The sequence below is a fragment of the Ochotona curzoniae genome, unplaced genomic scaffold, assembly GCF_017591425.1.
Source record: "Ochotona curzoniae isolate NIBS_2020 unplaced genomic scaffold, NIBS_Ocur_1.0 contig_1482, whole genome shotgun sequence".
Classification (NCBI taxonomy): Eukaryota; Metazoa; Chordata; class Mammalia; order Lagomorpha; family Ochotonidae; genus Ochotona; species Ochotona curzoniae.
Window position 1 is genome coordinate 311,789 of NW_024465100.1, and position 21,328 is coordinate 333,116.

Below are 21,328 nucleotides of genomic sequence, written 5' to 3' on the forward strand. Positions count from 1 at the left end.
TTTAATATTAGCTACAATAAAGATGTAATATTTACATAATTTGTATTGCTATCTGTGTGTATAAATATGTGAATGCACACAAGCATTTTTCTGTTAATGTGGAAATACATGTCAATATTGTTATTTTATACTGCTGTAAAACTCAGGAATTGACATGCAATGGAAGAGGTGAATACTGATAATGTATCAGAATTCTGCATGAACTGATCTTTCTCTAAAATATGCAAAATGGGCACATGGTGAGCCGTCCTCCCCGGGCCTGCTGGGTTTCGGGGGCCGCTTCCTTCGGGGTGAGTAGACCGACGGGGGGAGGCCTCTGGGACTGGGCAGGTCCGGCACCCAGCCACCGCCCTCATTGGGCGGTGAAGGGGATTTGGGAGGGGCGCGACCTTGGGCCTGGGAATTTTAAACCTCCAGCTGCCTCCTGGCAGCTGGTGGGTCTCAGGACGGGGCGTCTCATGCCTGGATTCCGGACGGCCGCCATGGGCACATGGTGAGCCGTCCTCCCCGGGCCTGCTGGGTTTCGGGGGCCGCTTCCTTCGGGGTGAGTAGACCGACGGGGGGAGGCCTCTGGGACTGGGCAGGTCCGGCACCCAGCCACCGCCCTCATTGGGCGGTGAAGGGGATTTGGGAGGGGCGCGACCTTGGGCCTGGGAATTTTAAACCTCCAGCTGCCTCCTGGCAGCTGGTGGGTCTCAGGACGGGGCGTCTCATGCCTGGATTCCGGACGGCCGCCATGGGCACATGGTGAGCCGTCCTCCCCGGGCCTGCTGGGTTTCGGGGGCCGCTTCCTTCGGGGTGAGTAGACCGACGGGGGGAGGCCTCTGGGACTGGGCAGGTCCGGCACCCAGCCACCGCCCTCATTGGGCGGTGAAGGGGATTTGGGAGGGGCGCGACCTTGGGCCTGGGAATTTTAAACCTCCAGCTGCCTCCTGGCAGCTGGTGGGTCTCAGGACGGGGCGTCTCATGCCTGGATTCCGGACGGCCGCCATGGGCACATGGTGAGCCGTCCTCCCCGGGCCTGCTGGGTTTCGGGGGCCGCTTCCTTCGGGGTGAGTAGACCGACGGGGGGAGGCCTCTGGGACTGGGCAGGTCCGGCACCCAGCCACCGCCCTCATTGGGCGGTGAAGGGGATTTGGGAGGGGCGCGACCTTGGGCCTGGGAATTTTAAACCTCCAGCTGCCTCCTGGCAGCTGGTGGGTCTCAGGACGGGGCGTCTCATGCCTGGATTCCGGACGGCCGCCATGGGCACATGGTGAGCCGTTCTCGGGCGGCCAGTGCGCCATTGGTGCCAGGCTCCGCCTGCTGGCCGCCCGGCTGGGGAGCTCTGGGGATTTGGTTCTTTGAGTTGCTGCTTAATTAGCTCCAGGTTGAACCCATTGTGCTTCTTGGACCTGAAAGAGGCAGTAACTCTTCCTTAGCAAAACTTGTAATCACTAATAATTCTGAGCACCAAATACCAGTCATGCAGAAGCTATGGCTTGGGGCTTGCCCTGCACAAGTAGCTCCAACAGTTGGCCAATGTGTCAACTGGTAATGGAACAGAGTAGATTAGGCACGACTGAGCAAACCTTAGCCCACAAGTAAAACTAGAAACCAGGAGGGAGCAGAGGTCATGCCGAGCTAGGCTCTTGTACCTGCTGGTCTGTGGGAGCCTGGGACGCTGAGTCACAGTGTCTAAGGCAGAGTTCGGGACAGGGGAGGGGTTATGCCAAGCTGAGTCAGAGCATCCATTGGCAGGCATGTGATCTATGCCTGGGAACGGACCCGGTTGGGGAGCAAAGGGGACAACCCTAGCTGGGCTGAGGTTCCCACCAAGAGGCGCGTGGCCTGGAAGGGGGCTGCGTTCTGATCTGGAAACAGTTGTAGTCTCCCTTGGCACAAGTGTGGACTGGGATTGGATGCACCGAACTGGGCCGGACCCCGACTCCCCCTGGTGTTCTGGAGGACCAGGGCAGATGTGGGATGGACTAGGCAGGGTCTCAAACCCCTACTGAGCCATGTGTGAGCCATACGTGGGTATGGACAAACCATGGCTGGGCTGGAACATCCAACAGCAAGCACCAGATTGGGTTGAAGGCCAGTCAGGAAAAGCCACAGTTCCTGCTATGACAGGAGGTGGACTGAGTAGGGTTGGCTCATGGACCCACTGGTAAGCGTGAAACCTGGCATTGGGAGAGGTTCTGATGGAGGAGCCTGGGCAACTCCTCTGGCAGGACACAGACCCAGCAGGTAAACGCAAGAAACATGATAGGAAACAGCCCAGAAAAGGCCATGGAAACCTACCCACTGGCATACAGTTGGCAGACGTGGGGGCAAGACCAGGCTGAATCTGTCCACATCATCCACTGGCAAATCCAGGCACCAGTGTGGGTCGACCCAGGTTCGGTCGCAACAAAGACTAGTGCACATTATGGAATGCCGAGGTGAGGTTGCCTGTACCAGAAGGGACCGCAGCGCCCAACCAGCCTGAGAACAAGAAAGGAAGTGGGCAGAGCTGGCAGGGGAATAAGGGAGGGTTCCTTTGCTGGACAGCTACTTCCGCAGGAGAGCATGGGCTGGGATGGGGGCAGACCAGACTAGGCAGAGCTACCACACCTGTGCGCCTCATGTGGACTAGATCAGGGAAAAGCCAGGCTGGGCGGATTATTCCTACTGGTGCAAACAAAATTAAAGTGGGCGAGGTTTGTTTGGGCAGCATCAACTGGAATCTGGGAGTGGGAGAGGCCTGGGAGGGAAATAGTGGGCTCATCCCTCTTGGGTTACCACTTCCACGGGAGGACATAAAACTAAGACAGCGGCTGGGGTGGAATGGGATGTGGGACAGACTGGATTACTGCTACACTTACTGGCAACCAGGGTAGGGGGTGGGCCTGGTTGGGGTTATTGTGGGTCGCTCCAACCTAGGCTACAGCTCCCGCTGGTTTATGTGAGGGCCAAGTATGTGCTGGGCAGAACCAGACTGGACTGCAACACCCATTGGCTCCAGTGGAAGACGGGAGTGAACACAGAACCAACCCAGGAATTGCAACCACCAGCTGATTGGAGCGATGGACGGTGCCAGGCCCTGTACTTGTTAGCACATACAAGAAGTTTCTTTGGAGATCTTCCTAATCTAAATGCTGGACTCAGAACCATAACAAAGAAAAGAGCGAAGACAGACCGGGTCAACCAACCATCTAAGCTATGATGGACTATGTCAATCAGTGGATCTTTCAAAGACCTCATAGTGCTTGGAGCGGCAAGATTGACAGCGATTCATAACTGTTGCAATATCAAAACCACTTGAGCAAGAACCTCAGAGCATGCCCTACACCCGGGACTTGGGGAGGGTGGGAAATTGGGTGGGCCTTCTCCCTTAAAACCCCCCTTTTAAACATGAAGGTAACAATATGGAAAACATATTAGTATTATCCACTTTCCTGTAGCCCTTGAACCTTCTTACCCTAATTAACTATGTAAAGAATGTCAAAATAAAATTTATTAAAAAATAAAAAAAAAAAAAAAAAAAAAAAAATATGCAAAATGATCTTCTAAATGGTGAATGTCTGTTAGGGTTCTGTTTCTTTAGCTTTACACCTCAGCCAGCACAGCACCGCCAGAGAGGCCTGTCTCAGCTTATTGTTACCCAGAATCATGACACATGAGTGGCCTGAAGGATAAATCATTCCAAAAACGTGGCAAAGGATGACGCTTAGTTGGCTCTTCCCAAAATAAGTGTTCCACATTTGTAGGAGAAGCATCAGAAAGAAGATAGTGTATAAGATAAGGAACATGACCACAGTCTGCAAGCCTTGCAAGTGGGCCTTGGTCCTGGCATCTCTGCATCCCAAGGCACTGAGCTGCACATTCCTGAGATGCCTCCACAGGGAGAAGATAAGCAGGAGGAAGGTGATCAGGGACAAGGAGAAAGGTATGAACGTAAACAGTGTTTCAATGCACAAAAAATTCTTGAATGCATGTGTAGACGGGCTCAACATATAACTGACGTTTCCTTTATACACTCCCATCCAGACACCAATATATATGTTGCTTGCTGCAATATGTAAAATCAAGAGGACCAATGACACAAACAGCAGCACTGAGATGACTTTTTCAACTCTCCACTTAAGGAAGAGAAAAGTAGAGTGAGAAAAATTTGCTATCTTCAAAAAATAGAAGACACTGAGGCTTGTGGCAATCCACATGCTAAGATGATTGACCAAAATACCAATAATATAAGTCAATTTTGACATTTTCGCATCGAACATTAAATCTTGGAGAAGCAGAGAACCCAACTCAGTTAAAAACATATACCAGACCAGACCAATTCTGGAGATTGCCAAGGCAGTGGTGATTCGATCAATTAAAGAGATCTTTCTTCTCTTGACCCAGTCTACGCAGTTCACAAATACGATTAGCCCGTTGCCAGCATTTCCAATGATGAATTCGGCACTTAGAATCAATGTCAATATGGTCAGCACAACACCAGCCATTGTTCATTAGAGAATGCCCAATGTATAATATCAGTGCTGAGAATATATCTTTGCAAACCAAAAAGGCTGTGTGTATTTGAAAAATAAAATTCCCCCCTTAAGAATCTGCAAACATCTAATTTTTTAGCAGATAATTCAGATCTCTCACCTGAAAATTTCTCAGGTAGCTTGGATGCGCTTCACTCCAATCCTGTGATCCTTACACACTAGTAGAAGAAAGATTTTGCAGTTAATGATGAAGAAAATAGTAAACTCTTACGTGCTCACACACAAATAAAAAGATACTTCCTTTTGATTTTGCTCTTTTACAATCAACAAATGTTTTTCTATCAAGTATGTTCTGACCAAGAAACATACGAGGACATACTTCACAAAAGAATCGATGTGGCATGTTGAATTTCTTAAACTCTAAGCTTCTGAAACCAATGGATAGATCAATAAACAAATTTTTCCTTACATTTTCTAAGGTTGTCTTACAAAGTTTCAAAGTTGAGAAATAATCTTAAACAGATTACTATTCCTAATAGATATTAAGGCTACTTAATGTTTGTCAGTTTACAAGGACATGCATCAGCACATGCATGCACATATATAATCTCAGTCATTGTTCCCTCCATCCAAATCGCTTTCCATTCCAGTCATTTAGGTTTGCTGTTCTAGAACATTTTTACCTCTCTGATACAGGATTTGCACTGTGACAATTGCTCTAAATTATTTTTGTAACATAATAAATTGAAAAAGCGATAAACCAGTATTTTTCTGTACACACACAAAAGATACACGCCCACTGTTGCTAAAGCAGTTACTGCGCTTGAGTGATATCCTTTACAAGACAAAAACAATCTTTACACCATGCCTTTTCCTTAGCCATTAGGGCACAAGCCTCAAACAAGACCAAATAATTTCAGCTTTAAAACGCATTCTGTTATTTCCCACCAACATTTACCCTACCACACTCCTTAGAGTCACCACGCAGATAAAGAAACACTTTATCAAGCAATCATTTCTTGATAGCCAAAAAGGGAAAGTTGGCATCAATGAAATAAATTCAGCCCAAGCTATCAAAGAAGGAAAAAAATAAAAAGAAAAAAAAAACATGAATCATAAACTTCAAAACTACTAGAAAATGTGTGGGATCTCCCAGCTGATTACAAGCCAGGTCTTCGGAAGCAACACTGAGAAAACAAAAACAAACAAACAAAAAAAGAAGTGATCCCAATACATCAGCTGAAATGTCCCAAGTGTTTGGGCCCCTGCCACACACGGGAGATGTGGAAAAGTTCCTGGATCCTGGTTTCAGTTTGGCCCAGCCTTGGGCCTCTGGAGAGTGCAAAAACACAGCATTGCATGTAACTGGTGATTATGTTTCTTCTTTATTACACCAATTGTAAAAAAAAATATTTTTTCTTAGATTTTTCAGTTAATCATGTTCATTCTTATATACTTCAGTACTAATTATGGTGCACATGATTTAAACTGAATGTATGTATATAATCTTGAATATAACGGATTGGCTGTTTTTCTAAGAATTCTGTGCACTATCTACTGGACATGTGATAATCATTTACAGTGGAATTAACTCTACCCAATCATGGATTCTTAATATGCGATTTTGACTTGAATGTTTTTCCCATCCAAGCACTCTGGATTTAAAATTTAAATAAAAACACAGTAATGTGTATTGTTCAAATAACAATCAAAGTAGCAGTTATTGCTTAAATTATGACTTAAGACAAGCAGGTAATTTTAAATAACGAAAAAATATGTTTAGGATATAAATGTTTCCATCAAAATACAATATAGAAAGTAGATGTGAAATACTGTTGTTACTACATGAATCCACAACCTTGAATTTTGGAATTATTAAAATGCTTGTTAAAAAAACACTTGCAGGCAATTGTTTACATAATAAGCTCTGTAGAATACTGCCTTAGCTGTGTTTTTAAAAATTATATAAGAGATTTTTTTAAAAGGAACAAGTAGAAAATGTTACTAACCTACTTTTTCTTTTTCTTCCACAAGAGATGAAGTGATTGGATACTGGTTCTGGGACTGAAGGCTTTCAGACTTTGCCTGCATTTCACCTGCTGCTTGCTTTAACCTCCTGATCCCACAAATATGTTGAAAGATTAACCCGACAGCACAGAAAAGCAAATGGGTCTGCAAACAGCTGGAATTGCAGGCAGAATGGTAAACAGCCAAAGGAAAGAGATGGCAGTTTGCAAGTCTTTTATGCAAACATTTGTGCCTGAATCTGAGGATCTTATGCCAAGAAGTTGTCACCTTCCTGAGAGCTACAAAAGAACAGAATGACATCACAGAACACAGCAGAGATGCGGTACAGCACATAAACTTCACCACAATGAGAATAGGTATACTTGAAATACATACCATACCTGACAGGTTGGTCTTCCAAATCAGCTTTACTTCTTGTTCGCTCACCTTTATAGTCACAGCCATGTTTATCACAGCAAAATAAAAAAACAAAACAACCAAAATTCCGGGAAACACCAAGGTAACATTGTTAACATTCCTCTTCAGATGAAGAAAAATCAAGTGAGAATTTGACTATTCTGGGTAAACAAAATAACCTGAAGAAGGAAGCAAGTCAGGTGCTATTAGAAGTTACTTCCCAGGCAAGAAGTATATTGACCATTACTTACACACTATAAAAGGCTGGACCAAATACAGAGGTATCCCAGTATATTTGAATTACCAAAAGCAAAGCAGTTCTAGAGCCTGGCAGATTAATCAGAATTCAGTCAGCTGAGGAGAGCTTTTAGGGACTAGCTTTTAGCAGTTCATCAGAGCTGTGAAGACACTGGCAGCATCTCCAAAACCAAAGCCTAACACTTTGATGATAACTGTCTTTCAGTAAACTTATCATATCAGGGTGGGAGAAGTGGGAGGCAATCCTAATTTCACTGCTTGTGATCCCATAATATTCTGAACTAAAGTTCTGTTAGCACATGATTTAATCGATGTGCCAAGAAAGTCTTGACTTTCAAAAATTCTATGACCAGCAAAGTACCGAGACATGCTCTTAGATGTGTTCAATGCTATGTCTATAAAACATAATTTTCAGAACCGTTAAGAAGTACTCCTATTTGTTACATTTCATTTCCTTGCCATGAGCTGGCATTTCACCGTTGTTGTGCCAGTGAAAGTTGGATTCTCATTTGCAAGTATGGAAATGAGAACATCTTGCCTTTCAATATCTGTAGCTTTTTGCCTTGTCTAATTTGAACGCAGTTTGGATTTGTGAAGTTTTGGTGTCAGTTACGAAAATGACTCTGAAAAGGTCTCAAGCAATAAAAGAACCTTAGTCATTAGAAATGACTGCGGGGCCAGTGCCACTCAGAATTTGTTCTAGAACAGACACTAGATCCTTACAGGAAGGTGTAAAGCAAAAGGATTTTCAAGTTTTTCCTATTCAAAGCTTCACAGCTTCCCAGATCTCCTAGGAAGCCTTCTACTGGGAGCACAGCTTTACTGTGAACAACCCAAAGTGGCTGCTCCAACAGCACCCATGTGCTTAACTGGGTGTCCTGAAAAATTTAAAGAACTATAAGCTGGAGATTACCATTCAGTCTTTTAGAAATAAAAAATGAATTGAAGAGTATATTCAGACAAATACATTTTTTTTTGCACAGTCAAGGCTTTTAACACACTGTTAATATTTATCAAGTGTGGCTCTCAAGCTAGGTGCATAGAAAAGTTTCTCTCCTGAGTTTGCAAACATAATTAGCTGCTCATTATTTAATTAAAATCTCAAGGATGGGGCCTGGCACAATGGCCTACTGGCTAAATCCTCACCATATGGGCACTGGTTCATGTCCTGGCTGCTCCACTTTCCATCCAGATCCCTGCTTGTGACCTGGGAAAGTAGTGGAGTACATGCTTTCTGTGTAAGTGAAGAAAGTACAGATGTAACTGTGGTCCTGAAGATGGTGCTGTGTTCAGCTGATCAAATTGCCAGCGGCGACACTGGAATCCCACATGGAACCAGTAAGTGTCCTGGGTACACTGCTTTTGAACCAACTCGCTGTCAATGTGCTTGGTGGTCAACAGAAGATGGCCTCATCACTTGGGGCCCTGTACCAACATGATAGACCCAGACCAAGTCCAATCTCCTTGCTGCAGCCCGACACAGCCCGAGCTACAGGTCTCTCTCTCTCTGTCTCTTCCTCTCTCTTCCTCCCCTCCCATCCTCTCATTGTCTCCTTTTTCTGTGAAACTCTTTCAAATAGATTTTATTTTTAAAAATGGAAGATAAAATGACAGCAGTTTAGAATCCCAGAAATCCACAAGAAAACTGAAACCCTTAAGATTCAAGTTCAAAAGAAGTCCTCAATTCAAAACTTAAAATAATTTTGTTTGCTACATATGAAAACTTACATGACACTAAAAACATTTCATGAGTGTTTTTCTTTATTATAATTTTAGAATTAATATTTTCTAAGCATTTAACCAATTTGTATTAAACTTAATGTTCTTCAGTATTGGCTATCCTGCACATATACAAAATTTTCTCCAAATATAAATTACCAGACTTAAATTTTATTGGATATATACTTTATATAATGTCATATTTCTATTAAACATGAAATAAGAACAATTGATGAAAGAACATCTACCTCAGTGTGTGATTTTGAAGAGAAGCTTTGCCATTTATACACTGGGATTTTAAATGGTGAGTTTTAAACATGCTGTAAGCCATATGAATGGTATAAATCATAAGAGAATATAGCAATGATTTTTGAGATAAGCAGACAGATCTAAATAGAGATAAATTATAAGTTATTCAACTGGAATATAATATGGAACAAGTATGTGAAACATATATGGTTTCATATTTAAGTAAATTATCTTAAATCAGTTTTGATAATTAGATTGCTGTGCATGAAGTTATATTGCTGCCAATACTTATTAAGCTTTTTCATGCACATATATACACAATATTCTTAAGTAAAACATTTTTTCTTGTGGAAATTTTAGAAATTACTCAAATGCATAAGCCATCAAATCCAACAGAATGTACAAAATGTATACAAGTGCCACCAGTTTACTTTCTGTTAGAAGACACACCATCTCCTGATATGTTTGAAGCTAGTGGTTTCATTAGCCAGCATCTCACCTGCAAGACAAACCACAAACAGGTCTCTTTCAGTTTTCTGTTTCCCCAAATCAGTACACACGAATGACTTAGCGGATACATTAACTCAATAGCTTGACCAAGTGACAACATAGGTACACTTTGCCGCCTCTTCAAATCCCAAATTGTTGTAATCACAGAGACAAAGTAAATGGTAAACACTAAGAGGAAGGACACCACAATTTGCATGGCTTTTACGTGGATCTCGGTGCTGGGGTCTTGATGTCTTCTCCCGTAGTTTTGCATCTTCCTAATATGTTTGCATAGGGAATAGATTAACAGCAGAAAACATATCAGCGATATAGTAAAGGATAGGAGGTTGGTCATTGTTAAAAGACTTATTTTGGAAAGATATATGATGCCCCTGAAGTTGGTCTTCCAAGTTGCATTCCCTTCATTTTCATTCATCTTCACAGTCCACTCCAGTTTAGTCACATAAAGATAACAAAAGAAAAAGACAAAACTCCCAGCAAGTACGAAGAGAATTACTCTGTCAATATTTCTCCTTAGATGAAGAAATATAAAATTGGAGAAACTGGCTATTTTGAGCAAATATAATATGCTGAGGCTCGTTGCAAGCCAAATGCTAAAATGATTGCTGATTGCCCATGCAGTAAGAACAGCCCGTCTTTCAAATTCACCATATGAAGTTGGATTAACGATAGTTGAATCCCAATATATTAGAATTACTGAAAGCAGAAAAATTCTGGAGACAGCCAGAGCACTGAGAATCCAATCAGCTAAGGAGAGTGTTCTTTTCTTGACCCAGTCAAAAAAGATTACCAATGTTATGAAGACATTGACAAAATTTCCAAATACAAATTCTGTGATTACAAGGATGGAAATGACAATCGGTAGTAAATGGGCCATGACTGGACAAAAATTGCAGGCCTAAAAATACTACCAGAAGTTCTACCCACACATGGCTTCTAGGCATGCAGTAAAACCCTGGTTTTCTTGAAAATTGTAGAGCCAATGTCAAGCAAAAAAACACAAAAGCATGTTAACAGGTGCGTTCTCCATTTATGGAAAATATGGTTATTTCAAAACGGTTCAAATCATTGCCTGTTCTTGTGGTTTATGTCCTGTCATATGCTGAACTTCTTCAGAGCTAATATTGGACTGAAAGCTGAATTCTCATTTGCTAGCATGCAAATTAAGACACATGCTCATTCAGGGATTTGCACTTTTTTTGCCTTGTCTAATGTCCATATAATTTGTACTCATGAGGTTCAGATGTCAGCTAGGAAAATATGAACACCTAACACAGAGAACACACAGAAATTGGCTAAACTAATACATGGATATGAGTCACCCCAAAAATGAGCTTAAAGTCTCTTTGCCAGTCAGGTTTGATTTTAAAATAGATACAGATCTATGAACAAAGGATGACAGAAATGGTATACAGGCTTTCTTATTCAAAAACACTAGTTTCTCCCCAAATTTGGAAAGGCTAACACGCCCCAGTTTGGTTGCCAACCCCTAGTCCCCATAGGATTTTCACTATTACAACTTCATAAATACACAGATCATAGATCAGCAGATTGGATTTAAAAATCTGTTAACTACAGGAGACACATGTCACCAACAAAGATATGCAGAAACTGAAAGTGAAGATATTCCAGGCTAACGAAAAACAAGTTGATGTAGCTAGTCTTATATCAGATAATAAAGACTGTGATGTGAAAAATATTGTAAGAGATAAAGAGGGATACCATATAATTATCAAAGGATCCATTCAGCAAGAAGAATTCATCTTACTAGTTTCTTATGATGTTTTCTTTTTTTTATCTCTAATTTTACTTTTTTTTTTTCTCTTGGTTTTCTTTGCTAGTCTGACCAAAAGTTTGTGTTGCTCAACTTCCTAAATTTGTGGCAATTTATAGTTCTTTCATTTCAGTTCCATTTGTTTTTGCTGTGATTTTTAACATTTTCTTCCTGTTCATTTTTTAAGTCTTTGAGATGCATTATTAGATCATTCTTGAGATTTATTTTAATTGTAAGCACTTGATGTTATAAATGCCCCTTTCAATGCTGTTTCTTTGCTGTGTCTCATAGGTTTTGATATTTTTGTTTTTAGTTTTATTTCTTCAAAACAGTGTTTTTTTCTTATTAATTTCTCCACTGACTCATAGGTCATACAGAAGCACTGTTTACCTTAAGAAGGTTTTTGATTTTCATTTCTTCAGTGACACATTGGTCCTTCAGTAGCATGTTCTTTAACTTCATGTCGTAAAATTTTCTACTTTTCTTCCTGTTGTTGATTTTGTTTTATAGCTTTTTATTTAAGAGGATGTATAGTAACTGTGTAGCAGAGACTATCATATCCAAATGTGAAGATAAAATGCATTATGCATTTCCACTTCCAAATCAAAGATGGAATCCCAATTAAACTATTAAATGTGTCTTCACAATAGAATGCTGGACTCTCAGCCAATAACAAATAACAGAATGATGAACTTATGAGTGTTTGTGAAGGACTATACTATTGTAATAGTATAGGGCAAATCAGAGGGAGAGGGGATTTAGGTTGGGCAAGAGGAAATCCCAGAGCTAATGGAATTGTATCATCAAATTAAATAAATAAATAAATACAACTTTGTAAACACATGTTGTGACACCGAGAGCAGAAACAGCACCCATGTGCTTCATTGGTTGTCAAGAAAATTCTAAGGAATTGTAAGGCTGAATTATTCATCTGTACTTTCCAAAAAAAAAAAAAATTGGTGTCTGAGTGCTTACATAGATTTGTCTCCTTTTTCACACTCAAGGTTTCAAATTCATTACTAATGTTTATTAGATATTTCTGTCGTGTGTATGTTATTTACCAGGACTATTTCATGTTCAATTGTTCGTTATCTAACAGAACTTTGAGAATTACTGTAGATATTCCTAAGATTCACAGGGATTGCACTGGACATAATAGGTACCAGAAGAAATGCATTCTAACCACTCAGGCATATGGAATAAACTTTTTTTTATTGGTATCCAGGGTAGTGTACAGTTTTTTCAAAAAGATATATTTCTTTGAAAGGCAGATTGGAAACCGACACAGAGAGAGAGAGAGACAGAACATTAAAAAATATATAAATAAGTAAATAAATAAATAAATAAAAACAAGAGATTCCATCTACTAGTTCACTTTTCAATGGCTACAATATCTGGATCTGGCAAAAAATGAGCTCACCTATGTGGGTGCTAGGGTGCAAGTACTTAAGCTATTTTCTGCTGCTTTCCAAAAGCATTGGTAGGGGGTTTGGGGTTGCAAGTGGAGCAGCCAGGACTCAAACTGTACTCCACATTAAGTGCTAGTGACCACGATGTTAGCTTCTCTAACATGATTATTGCTGCTACCACAATCTACACTCTCCTTAAAAAATGCAAATCACTTCTTTGCACAACTTTTAAGATTTATTCACCATTCTCTTCTAAGTATTTCATCTGTTTATTTTCTAAATTTTTGCATTAAATGAACACAGAGATTAGAATTTTCCAGCTGTGGCTGAAATGTTTGCTGTGATTTGGGTAATGGTTTTCCTGTTCTTCCATTCAAAGTTAGAGGTTGATCATGCAGCTGTTTTTCTTTTTAAATTTACCTATGGTTGGTTAGAGAAAAACATTTTAAACAATCATATTTATGTAATATAATCATTATTACTTGTACTATTTCAATGAGTCATTACTGAATTTAGCCATGAGAGGACATGCTTTGTATAATAACCATTCTTTGATTTATGTAGAGAATTTATTGGCCTCTCAGGACTTTATTTGCTAAGGGTAAGCTTTCCTGAAATTGCCTGTGCATTCAGTTTTGGTGAAAGATTTATATTTAGATTCTAGATTGATGTATTTACATCTCATTTATAATTACAAATTCTGCTTGCTGTATCAGCTTGTGACATAATTACAGTTTTTACAATATATTGATTCAGCATATTGGCCAAGTTTAAATCCCTCTCTGTCTCTCCTCCTCTCTGTATCTCTAACTTTGCAATAAAAAAGTAATTTACAAAAAATAAAGGAAAATCACAAGTTGAACCACAGTGGGGGAATACTGGGAATGCAAATATCTATAATATACCAGAATTTTGCATGGAATAATTTAACTTTAGAATATGCACAATGATCCCATAAGTGGTACATTAAACTCAGGTTTCTGCATCTTTGAAACTGTTCTTCCGTCTCAATAATGTCAGTAGAGGCAGGTCTCAGTTTGCTAGTTTGCAGAATCTGGACATACAAGTGTTGATGGATAAGTCATAGCAAAAACCCAAGAAACCAACACTCGCATGTTTCTGTGGGAGCTCAGCTCCAGATTTGCAGGAGACAGAAGGAAAACAGCAGAGGCATGAGGAAGACAATCACAGCCTGCAAGCCCTGTAATGGGCCGTGGTGCTGGCCTTCTGGATCTCAGGGCATTAGGCTGTACCATGCTGAGATGTTTCCAGAGAGAGAAGATGGGCAAGAGGAAGGTTTCAGGGCACAGAGAAGTCTATGATGAAGAACATTATGTTGGTGAGTCAGGACGACTTTCAAATGTTTGCACTCCTTCTAATAGGAACTGCAAGCTCTTGTTATTCTTTTTATCTGTCAATTCAAACGTCAATATCATGTTCTACAGAATGTTAAAATATGACCAGTAGTGTCACTGACACCATTTTTGTAGCTTACCAATTCAGGTAGAAAAAAATAGAACAGAAGTGGATAAGGACCCTGTTTCCGTCTCAGACCCTGCTTCACTTCTAGAGATGGAATAGGATGACACTAAGTTGCTGGGGATTTGCTCTCATCTGCTGCGGAGTTTATCAGGGACAAGCACAGCAGAAGCTTCTTCCGGGTCTCCCATGTGAGTACAGAGGCCCCAATGTTTAGACCACTTTCCACTGCTTTTACTAGGCCGTTAGGTGCTTAGAGGTGGAGCAGCCAGAACAAGAACCAGCTTCCATTATGGGATGCTAGCCATACAGGAGGCAGTGTTATTTCTGTGCCACAATGCCAGCCTCTGAAAAAAAATTTTTTTAAAAAAACAAAAATCTAAGAAGTAACTGGTTATAAGCTAAATTTGTAATATTCATATGCCAGTTTTGTCTACAGAATACCCAACAGAAAACAGCATATTAAAATTATGTTGTTAACACTACACAACATATGCATAAGTAAAATTACTTCTCTTTTGCAACTACTGAGTTTTCATCAATTTCAACTACATTCTTTGTCCCACTTTTTCTCTGTTTCATTCTCTTGACCTGGCTGCATGGAGGCTCTTTTCCCTAGAAGCCAGAAGGTCCAGTTCTTTTGCTGGAGAAAGCACTCTACTTTGAAAAGCCTGGTGCTACAATGTAAAATGATATTTCTTTATGATTTTCATTTTTATTGCTCCTCTTTTCTTGAGCTAAATTAACTAGTTAGACATCAATTTATTCATTTACTGAAAAGTCATTTTTGGACAGCTACTCGAAGGGATAGCTTTTCGCCTCTGGCAGTCAACTGAAACACATGGTCATGGCTCCAACTTCATGATGTTTCCACTGTACTGGGAAAGACAGCTGTTTAAATAAGCACATGAAACAGATATGTGTTATACCTTGAGGATTAAATAATGCTATAATTTCATAAGAACCAACATTGTTACGGTCAAGTTAGATTTTATTTTTGCTCAAAGTTAACTTCTTGTTATAATAAAACTTGCCATCAAAGTCATCAAAACTTTCTTATATTTTGATATTTTAAGCACTATGATTGTAAAATATATCTTAATTTTAAATAGGTTTCGGACATTGTCATTTCATTGACATGAAAAAATTTATTGAATTATGTATAATATTTTATATAATATTCTTAAATTGTGCATTTTCCAGGTAAGTTGATGAGGAATCTATTTGTTTTAAAGATATATTCATTTGTTTGTTTGAAAGAGAGAAATATAGAGAGAGAAATTTTCCATCCACTATTTTATTCAGACAATAACTCAGAACAGCCTTGGCTGCACCAGTCTGAAGCCAGGAGGCAGGAACTGCATCATGGTCATTTGCCTGGGTTTCACAGCCCAAGTGATCCCCAACTAATGGTGCCATCCTCCTCTACTTTCCCAGTCACATTAGGGGCAAGCTGGATTGAAGTGGAGCAGGCAGGATACAGACAAGCACTCTGATAAGGAGGTGCTGGCATCACAAGCTGTGGTTTAATATTAATATTAATATTTTCAGTGCTATTTATGTACACATATATAAAATTAACTACAAATACATTTTTTCACTTTTAAAACATGCATAATTTTTGCATAATGTTATGAAAAGTGGTGTGCTGCTTACTTAAGATGAAATGAATATTCTCAGTTGAATAAACTCATGCCACATGGATAAACAATTATATATTTGAATATACATACATATTTATAATCACAAATTATTTTGGATTGACAACTCTTACCATCTAGTTTCTGGAAGATCAAACAACAAAATGAAAAAACACTGGTGTAAATGCAATAATGAGATAAATATTAATAAGAGGATAATGAGATAGGCTTACAATTCTAAATAATGCACAAATAATAATACATCAATAATTCTTTTATTGGAAAATAAACAGGTTAGGCACAAAATACACATGATTAACTACCTTGACAACATTATTGATGTACTTTGCATAAGTTAATGGATTGCATAAAATAATTCATGCTAAAACATGATTTTTCCAATAAATTTTGAGTATTTACTCCTAACTACCATTTAACAAAATAAGCTTTGGTAAAATACTTTTCTGGAATCCCTTTTGAAATTACACAAATACTTATCTCACAGAAATAGCAGTCCAAATTTTTTACAACTACAGACTTCTCCATTGGTTTCCTGTCTATGAATTTGAAGGAGTCTGTTTTTTCAATCTACACCTCACTTGCCCCAGCATCCACAAAAACGTTTGATTTAGCTTCCTGTTTATGAAAATCAGGACAAATGAATGAATTGAGGGGCAGGTGAATGCAAGAATATTGCACACTACGAAAAATGGATTGCTATGCTGCCCACTAAAACTCCAAACAATAGCAATCACAAAGAAAAAATAAGCAGCCAACAGAAAGAGGGAGGAGAGCATTGTTTGCAAGGCTTTCACGTGTATCTTGGTGCTGGGGTCTTGGAATCCTCTGCCACTGAGCTGCATCTGTTTTACATGTTTATACAAGGAATGGATTAATAGCAGAAGACATATCAATGACGTGCTAAACGGTATGAGGTTTACTACTGTGAGAACTGGGATATTTGAGAAGTGTACGGTATCCGTGGAGTTCTTTTGAGTCAGGTTTCCTTCATTATCATTTGCTAACGCAATTTCCTTCGCATTCATCAGTGCAACGTGACAATACAAAAACACCAGAGATCCCAGCAATACCAGGAGAACGACACTATGAATGTGCTTCTTTAGATAAAGGAAAAAACAGTTGGAGAAATTGGCTATTTTGAGAAAATAAAACATGCAGAGGACAGTAGCAAACCAGGTGCTGAAGTGGTGGGATACAGCCCAGGAAATAATCACAGTGGTTCGTACTTGTCCACTAAATAAAGCTGGATTAAACACAGTTGAATAAAAATACATCAGCATCACCCAAAGCAATGCAATTCTGGAAACTCCCAGGGCAGTGAGAATTCCATCTCCTGGCATCAGCTTTTGTCTCTTGAGCCAGCTAATGCAGTTCACCAGTACTATGAAGGCATTGGCAAAATTTCCAAGACCAAATTCTATCATCACCAAAGTGGAAAGCATCATCAGCGTCACACTTTTCATTTCAGAAAAAAAAAAATCCCAGCCTAATATCACGGGCTGAAGATTCCTTGTGCTCTTCTTCCTACCTGCACGTGGTTTCTGGATGGGCAGGTGAGATTCTTCCCTAAATCCTGTGATCCATGTCGAGCAGGAATGTCCCCAGATGAGCTGAAGGGTGAGCTCCACACTGCTTTTGCAGAAAGCACAGTTAAGGCAAACAGCAGCTCACACAGAACCCCTATCACTACACCTTATATCTTTGCCATGGCCATGAAATGTTTCACAGTTGCAATAGCAAAGAAACCTGGATTCTCATTTGCAAGCATGTAAATGCAGGCATATTCTATTTCTTGCATTGTTTGAAGCTCATTGCCCTGTTAATTCATAGTTAGGGTTCACAAGGTTTAGGTGTCATCTCAGAAAGATGAAAAGCTAACATTCACAACATGCAGAAAACGTCTAAATTGGTACATGGGATTCAGTCATCTGGAGATGATATGCATTCCACCATTCTTTGTTTCTCCCTTTTTAAAAGTTTTTGAGCTTAGTATATTTTGAATTTACATTACAGTAAAAAGGCAAAATACTTCAATGAATAAGAAGTTTAATAAGTAAAAAGCAGAAAGACCCTAGTTTAACTTAACAAGTAAAACATAAAATGATCCAAGTTTAGTGGGAATATACATATAATGGCGAGAAACATTATTTGCATGAAAAAGTCAATTGGTTTATAATAATTTTTGAAAGAAATCATTTCAGTAAAAAAAAAGATCAACAACTATTTCCTATTTGGCTGACATTTTTGATCAGGAGACAAACCACGCTGAAATTGAGAAATGGAGAAATGAGGAACTGATTAGAAATCAAACTGAAATGGTTCTGCAGAATATACAATCAGCTGATGGGAAGAGTAGCCATTATCCTGAGGCCTAAGATATGGTACCCAAAATGAGCCTACAGCCACCACCTGCAGAAACCAGAACTTACTGATGACAACACTGTCATTGGTCATCAAATGAAATTGCCAGAAACTGCTAGAAATCCATCCTCTGGACCCTGACAAATCTACAGCTGAGGATTAGGGGAGCTGAAAACCGAGAGATGGCTTGTCAGAGGTGCTCTACTCACCAACTCTGCGAGAGGCAACTGGGAAAAGCTGCCAACAGCTGGGTGCTGCTGCTCTCAGGCACCTGGGCATCCCAGCATTGAGAAGCAGACCCTCACCTCCCAGAAGTTAAAACAATCCTCAGGTTATTGCAATTTTGAGCGTCTGATTAAAAAGTCTTCTTTTCCTTCTTTTGAGGTTCTGCCACTTTGTATTTCCCAAAACATAGCAGTGTAAACACCTATTTACATGCCATTTACGTTTCAGTTAATGTTTCAAGTGATTTACAAAAGACTTAAAATACACGAAAGCATGTGTGCAGGCTATGCACACCGCACATGGTCGACATATATTATGACTCTTTTCAGGATTAATGATCATAGCAGATTTAGAAAACTCACTCATTACATAATTGCGCTACTCCCTGATTTCCTAACATATCTTTCTTATCACAGAGGAAGAGAGACAGGGGTTTAGAGACAGAGTGAAAAGTCAGGAAGAATTCCCTTTGGCTTGTTCTACTCCTTAAGCACCCATGATGACCAGGAATAATCAGGAGCCGTGGCTCATTCAGGGTCTCCTATGTGGGAGTCAGGAATACACCTGCTTGGACCTTCATCTATGGCCTCCCATAGTCTGTATTAGCATGAAGCGAAATCTAGAGCTAAAGTGGGGAATCGAACCCAGGCATTCCAGCAAGGGGGCCAGGATGGCTAAGCTGCCAGTGAAACCTCACAGTTTCCAAGCCAATGTTCTCTTTGTTCTTGAAGTAAACATTTGTTCCAATCACCCTTGAGATTTTTTGACACAAATACATTCATATATAAATGTTCCAGCTTTGAAATGTCCAATACACTATTTAGCTAATGTTTGATTATTATTCACTTCCAAATTTGAGATTGATAGTCATTTTAACACAGCTCACAGCAATCTGTTTAGGAGTAACTTACTGTTTTTTATTTTTTATTAGGTAGTTTACATTTATTAGTAATTCTTTTCCTAAATATCTCTGAACAAAACAAATCTCCTTTAAGCAAAGCAAATACTTTAATTGGTAAAATACCTTGCCACACCTTCTCCAAGACATGTTACATATATTTTGTCACTTATTAAACAGCTTAATTAGCTATAATTTAAATAGAATAGATTGAGCAATTGGGTGTGTGAAGTTCATATGCTGAAATTTTAACAGCAGTTTTCTTTAAACTATAAAACAAGTTTATTACAATTTAAGAGTGACACAAAGTTCTACTTACATTCTCAGCATATTTAATGATTTGTTCAACATTCCTACTTCTGTTAATTTTTAGGTACCAACTGAACTGGAATTTGCCTCTGATAGTTACAGTTTTGTTACCGTAAGTATATGACATTTCATTAAACCTAGAAGGCACACCATTATTTTATGTTTTGTTTTCATTACTAATAGGTATCACTGTTTGAATAGCTCATGGAAAAGTGTTAAAAATTTAACACTTTTAAATGTTTATTATCAGTCTATATGACGCCCAGGGAAAGAACAGAAAGAAAGAACTCCCGTTTGCTGGTCTTTCTACAGAGTCTCACAACAGTCAAGCCTACCTCTGGCCAAAGTCAGAAGCTGAAGAATCAATGCAGGTCTTGCACTTGAGGGTCAAGGAACCAATAGCTTGAGTCATCACTGCTGACTCCAGTGTTCTGTATTAGCAGCAAGCATGGGGTAGAGTCGGAGCCAGCACCAAACCCAGGCACTCCAGTGGAATGTGTGGGTCTTCACTGATGTCAACATGGATTTCATTACAAAAGAGATAGAGAGAAAAGTTATTCAGGAAGGTGATACTCAAACATATCCATCTCAAAATTAATTAATAATTAAGTATTATGCTTACTTGCAAAACACTAGCAAGACATCTATTCACAAAAAAAAAGATGTCAGATGTTACCACAACTATCTCATAATTTGAATGTTTGTGGCATTTCATGCTATAGGTCAACACCAAAAAAGATTTTATTAAAAGCAAGGAATAATGTAATCAGTTTTAACTATTATTATATGCCTACTATGTGATTTTCCACCAGCAAAAGAAACAAGATTAAGCCAAAGATAAATTGGTAAGGCATCTGGCTCTAAATCAGCAAGCAAACTACCAAAAACAGTCACTCTACCTCTGTGTAAGCAGGTTAAAAATGCACCAAAATCTTATTTAAAAATTCAGAACAATGAATTATAAGCACCAAATTACACATTCTTTAATGCCATTTTCCCCCTGCAAATTCCATGGAGACAGAGGGCAGTCTTCTCCCACTATGGGTTCACCTGAGAAAGGGGGAGAGCTTGCAGCGCTGGGGATGGCACCAGCTCTGGACTTGCTTCTTCATGTACCACCAGACGACTCTCAGCTTCTCATGGAAAATGGTATTAGGTTAAATGAGCAGTAAAACTTACCTAGCATTCAGGTTGCCTGCCATGTTTGTGTGACTACATCCCTCTGACATATGCCTCTTTCTTCTTGCTGGTGCATATTCTTCCTAAAATGTCTCCAAAAGCAATACGAAAAACATTCAAAATAGATCTTGTTAAATGATGAATGACTGAATTACAGGGAAAATCATGTTCCCCACAATAAACTCTCAATTGGGAGGAATTCACTTACCAAATAGATGCTGAATAAACAAATTTTCCTCTCTAAAACTGTACACGATTGATTATGTGGACAATATAACAGCATGAAACATAAGTCCTGTGACCTCAATCCCTTCTCTTTATTCCATGTTTCAAACTTGAAGTTTCCACACATCATTAAGTTGCTCTACATGTGTGCCATAACACATGTATGTGGCACAGCTAATGTGAAT

General features: G+C 39.6%; 2 protein-coding genes across 2 annotated transcripts; both read right to left on the bottom strand.

Annotated features, from left to right (window-relative positions):
- Positions 1–3,551: 3,551 nt before the first annotated feature.
- LOC121148017 (taste receptor type 2 member 14-like) lies at positions 3,552–4,475 on the bottom strand. The gene has a single exon (XM_040967987.1). The coding sequence runs from the start codon at positions 4,473–4,475 to the stop codon at positions 3,552–3,554; it is 924 nt and encodes a 307-aa protein (XP_040823921.1).
- Positions 4,476–16,482: 12,007 nt separating this feature from the next.
- LOC121148022 (taste receptor type 2 member 31-like) lies at positions 16,483–17,391 on the bottom strand. The gene has a single exon (XM_040967995.1). It carries the CDS (start codon positions 17,389–17,391, stop codon positions 16,483–16,485), a length of 909 nt encoding a protein of 302 aa, XP_040823929.1.
- Positions 17,392–21,328: the final 3,937 nt, after the last annotated feature.

Bases quoted from the DNA above. Each gene is read 5' to 3' on its own strand.
- LOC121148022 (XM_040967995.1), bottom strand. From the start codon at position 17,391: ATGATGCTTTCCACTTTGGTGATGATAGAATTTGGTCTTGGAAATTTT.
- LOC121148017 (XM_040967987.1), bottom strand. From the start codon at position 4,475: ATGGCTGGTGTTGTGCTGACCATATTGACATTGATTCTAAGTGCCGAA.